This window comes from Lytechinus pictus, chromosome 12 (genome assembly GCF_037042905.1).
Source record: "Lytechinus pictus isolate F3 Inbred chromosome 12, Lp3.0, whole genome shotgun sequence".
Lineage (NCBI taxonomy): Eukaryota > Metazoa > Echinodermata > Echinoidea > Temnopleuroida > Toxopneustidae > Lytechinus > Lytechinus pictus.
Genome location: NC_087256.1, coordinates 10,179,006 through 10,182,930, shown reverse-complemented (window position 1 = coordinate 10,182,930; position 3,925 = coordinate 10,179,006). Strand labels below are relative to the sequence as shown.

At 38.4% G+C, this 3,925-nt stretch overlaps 1 protein-coding gene across 1 annotated transcript; it reads right to left on the bottom strand.

Annotated features, from left to right (window-relative positions):
• Window positions 1-614: 614 nt before the first annotated feature.
• Window positions 615-3,680, bottom strand: LOC129273286 (germ cell nuclear acidic protein-like). The gene has a single exon (XM_064107725.1). It carries the CDS (start codon window positions 2,860-2,862, stop codon window positions 1,075-1,077), a length of 1,788 nt encoding a protein of 595 aa, XP_063963795.1. The 5' UTR covers window positions 2,863-3,680; the 3' UTR covers window positions 615-1,074.
• Window positions 3,681-3,925: the final 245 nt, after the last annotated feature.

The following is a 3,925-nucleotide window of genomic DNA, read 5'->3' as shown; positions in this document are numbered from 1 at the left end:
ACTTCGGTAACCTCTCCAGAGCTTCTTCGGACTTGGCTTGTCCTAATTGCATCGACCTCATCATTGGCATGAGAATACTTGAAATGGATTGTGTCCACTTCTCCTTTCAAGATTTTCAGTGACATGAACTTTTTCCAGTCCACTGATTGGCCAGCTTCCGATGTGCGTACTCGAAGTGTTCCTTTTTGCTGGCTTACTAACTTCCAATCGGTGATATCTTCTGACTGTACTTCTACCACATGGTAGGGATGCTCAATTCGAGCCATCCTGCAAATGGTAGCTAGCTGGGTGGGCACCATGACCTCCCTGAGTTTGCGTACACAACGTTCAATGACGCTGTGCATTGAGTCCCCCTCACTCTGTCCATGATTTGTTGGGAATAGTTAACTGTAATGGACTCAATGTGCTTTGACTTCTGTACAAAGTACTGCAACATTGAAGGGATAATAGAATTCTTGTTCTGCCCTACACATCCGTCGCAGTAAAGTTCAACTTCTTTCACGCCTCTATCATCCACAGTATAAAGGTAATGGTGGACATGAGAAGCTTTCTCACATGACCCTCGTCTAGTTTCGCACTCATGCGACAGATAACACCAACCGTCTTTCGTAGCTAATTCGTAGATGGTGAAATTATAATTACTCAATCGACGCTTGTAGAAAATATCTGACACGGGTGATTTGGGAAGGTATATTACCTGTTGCATGTCAAATACTGCAGTGACAAAGCTCTTGTCCTGTGATGCTCTAACCTTAGCTTTAGCTTTCAGTTCTCTCACCTTGTCCTTTTCAGTGGTGTGATCTTCATAGGCCTTGGCGACTGCCTCCCTGTCCTTTGCATTACCATGGTGAAAGGTCTCACATAAAGGACATATATCCTTCTTAGGATGGTGAAATTTGATCTTCATCTCACGCAGTACTTTTCTATAAAGAGATAGAGATGCACCTTCAGTTGTAGTGGACAGATACATTCGGTACATAATCTCAGGGTTAAATTCATCTGAGAGATATTCCCATCGGCTGCTTGCACGACAATAATGACTCTCCTGTCTTGGAAATTTGTTAATATGATTTCTCACCGACTCCCGCAGTCTAGCATCTCTTTCTGCGCTCTTGTTTTTTTGCAATGACTGTCTTCACACCTGCCTTTCAGATATAAATTACCTAAGGTTCCTAAGAACATCAACCTGCAAACAGGAACTTTATGGAATGGGTCTTTGGAGTTTGGTAAGAAGTATGCAAACTTACGAAGCTTCTGTGTCCCTTTCTCGTGGATCAGGGTTATGTGACGCACTATCCACTCTCTTTGCTCTGTCAGAGCACCAATATCATAAAAGGTTGATCTGATAGCCTCCCTGTCCTCCATACTCAAGGTAGAGCAACTGAAACCCTTGGAATGGCATTTTTTGCATGACTTCTTATACTCTGCAAATCTCCGCCCTGGTTTCATTTTTTTGCTTTTTTCACTTTCATAAGCATATCCAGAATTTCTCTTTTCTTTTACTACCCGATTTCTACTTTTGATTTTTGTTTGCTGTTGTGGTATTTCAATTGCTCTTTCACCATCAACCTGGAAAGATGAAGGAGACTGAAAATACCCTCCTCCTTTTAAAAGTAAGAGATCTTCTTCATCTATTACTTCTCCCATATCAACTTGAAAGTCGGCAAATTGTTCATCTGCAATCTGATCTACATCTCTTACTTCTTCCATATCATCTTGATCGCCAGTAGCTTCTTCATCTACAATCTGATCTACATCTCTTACTTCTTCCATATCAACTTGATCGTCAGTAGCTTCTTCATCTACAATCTGATCTACATGTACATCTCTTACTTCTTCCTTATCAACTTGATCGCCAGTAGCTTCTTCATCTACAATCTGATCTACATCTCTTACTTCTTCCATATCATCTTGATCGCCAGTAGCTTCTTCATCTATAATCTGATCTGCATCTCTTACTTCTTCCATATCAACTTGATCGCCAGTAGCTTCTTCATCTACAATCTGATCTACATCTCTTACTTCTTCCATATCATCTTGATCGCCAGTAGCTTCTTCATCTATAATCTGATCTTCATCTCTTACTTCTTCCATATCAACTTGATCGCCAGTAGCTTCTTCATCTACAATCTGATCTACATCTCTTACTTCTTCCATATCAACTTGATCGCCAGGAGCTTCTTCATCTACAATCAGATCTTCATCTCTTACTACTTCTACATCAACTTGATTGTCAGTAGCTTCTTCATCTACAATCTGATCTACATGTACATCTCTTACTTCTTCCTTATCAACTTGATCGCCAGTAGCTTCTTCATCTACAATCTGATCTACATCTCTTACTTCTTCCATATCATCTTGATCGCCAGTAGCTTCTTCATCTATAATCTGATCTGCATCTCTTACTTCTTCCATATCAACTTGATTGCCAGGAGCTTCTTCATCTACAATCAGATCTTCATCTCTTACTACTTCTACATCAACTTGATCGTCAGTAGCTTCTTCATCTACAATCTGATCTACATGTACATCTCTTACTTCTTCCTTATCAACTTGATCGCCAGTAGCTTCTTCATCTACAATCTGATCTACATCTCTTACTTCTTCCATATCATCTTGATCGCCAGTAGCTTCTTCATCTATAATCTGATCTGCATCTCTTACTTCTTCCATATCAACTTGATCGCCAGTAGCTTCTTCATCTACAATCTGATCTACATCTCTTACTTCTTCCATATCATCTTGATCGCCAGTAGCTTCTTCATCTATAATCTGATCTTCATCTCTTACTTCTTCCATATCAACTTGATCGCCAGTAGCTTCTTCATCTACAATCTGATCTACATCTCTTACTTCTTCCATATCAACTTGATCGCCAGTAGCTTCTTCATCTACAATCTGATCTTCATCACTTACTTCTTCTATATCAACTTGATCGCCAGTAGCTTCTTCATCTACAATCTGATCTGCATCTCTTCCATATCAACTAGGCATTTAGACAAAAGTAAGTTGGGTAACATCATATCAAGTTGAATCTCACCAAGATTACTTACATCATTAAATGCAGCATTATGACACAGGCAATCATCGTTATACTTGAAATGTTCGAAACAAAGAAAACACAAGCGTTTATGACACGCTGCCCATACTTCCTGGTTGCACACAAAATTGTCACAAGTCGCAGGATTTCTTGGTGGCCCACACTGCATATTCGGATGAAGTGGAGATTCTGTGACAAGAAAGGAATGGCATAATAAATAAGTACTAAAATCTTGTTTTTATTTACACTTTATCAAACACGTCTCACCTACTTTTTTGTGGGGGATATGACTACAGGGAATTTTTTCATGTTTTTCTTCTATTTTTGAAAATGATTTTTGACATAGTAAACTAAATAAACACTTCATGAAAATATTTTTATCTATTAAAATCTAGTAAAATTTGTTGTAAGAAATTATACTTGGTTAGAATCAGTGTTTTATAATGGATGAGTACAATGAGTCTGTTGAAGAAATTTATGAAGATTATCATTCACTCGGTCAGGGTTCAATGGGTCTTTTGATTATTCAACTGTGGTATTGGTCTCTTATTCAATAACAAGCGGAATGCCTCTGGTGGTCTCGCCTGAATCACACAATTCATGACAGTATTTTTGTCTTTTTCACATGAAAATACCACAAGACTTCAAACAGAAAAAAAATGTTTCATATCAGAGATTCATGTGATAAATACATAAATTGTTACAATATTTCTCATTTTGGAGATCCATGATTTTGGTCACAGGATGACATATTTGTTGTGATTGTGGTTCCATGACATTTGCTCCGGCGACAATTGCTCCGCTATAAATTCCACACACTAATCAATGTAATACAGAGTTTGATGGAATGAGGACAAAAACTGTTACAAGTTTTTAGGAATATTT

Coding starts and splice junctions, on each gene's coding strand:
- LOC129273286 (XM_064107725.1), bottom strand. CDS start 2,862: ATGGAAGAAGTAAGAGATGTAGATCAGATTGTAGATGAAGAAGCTACT.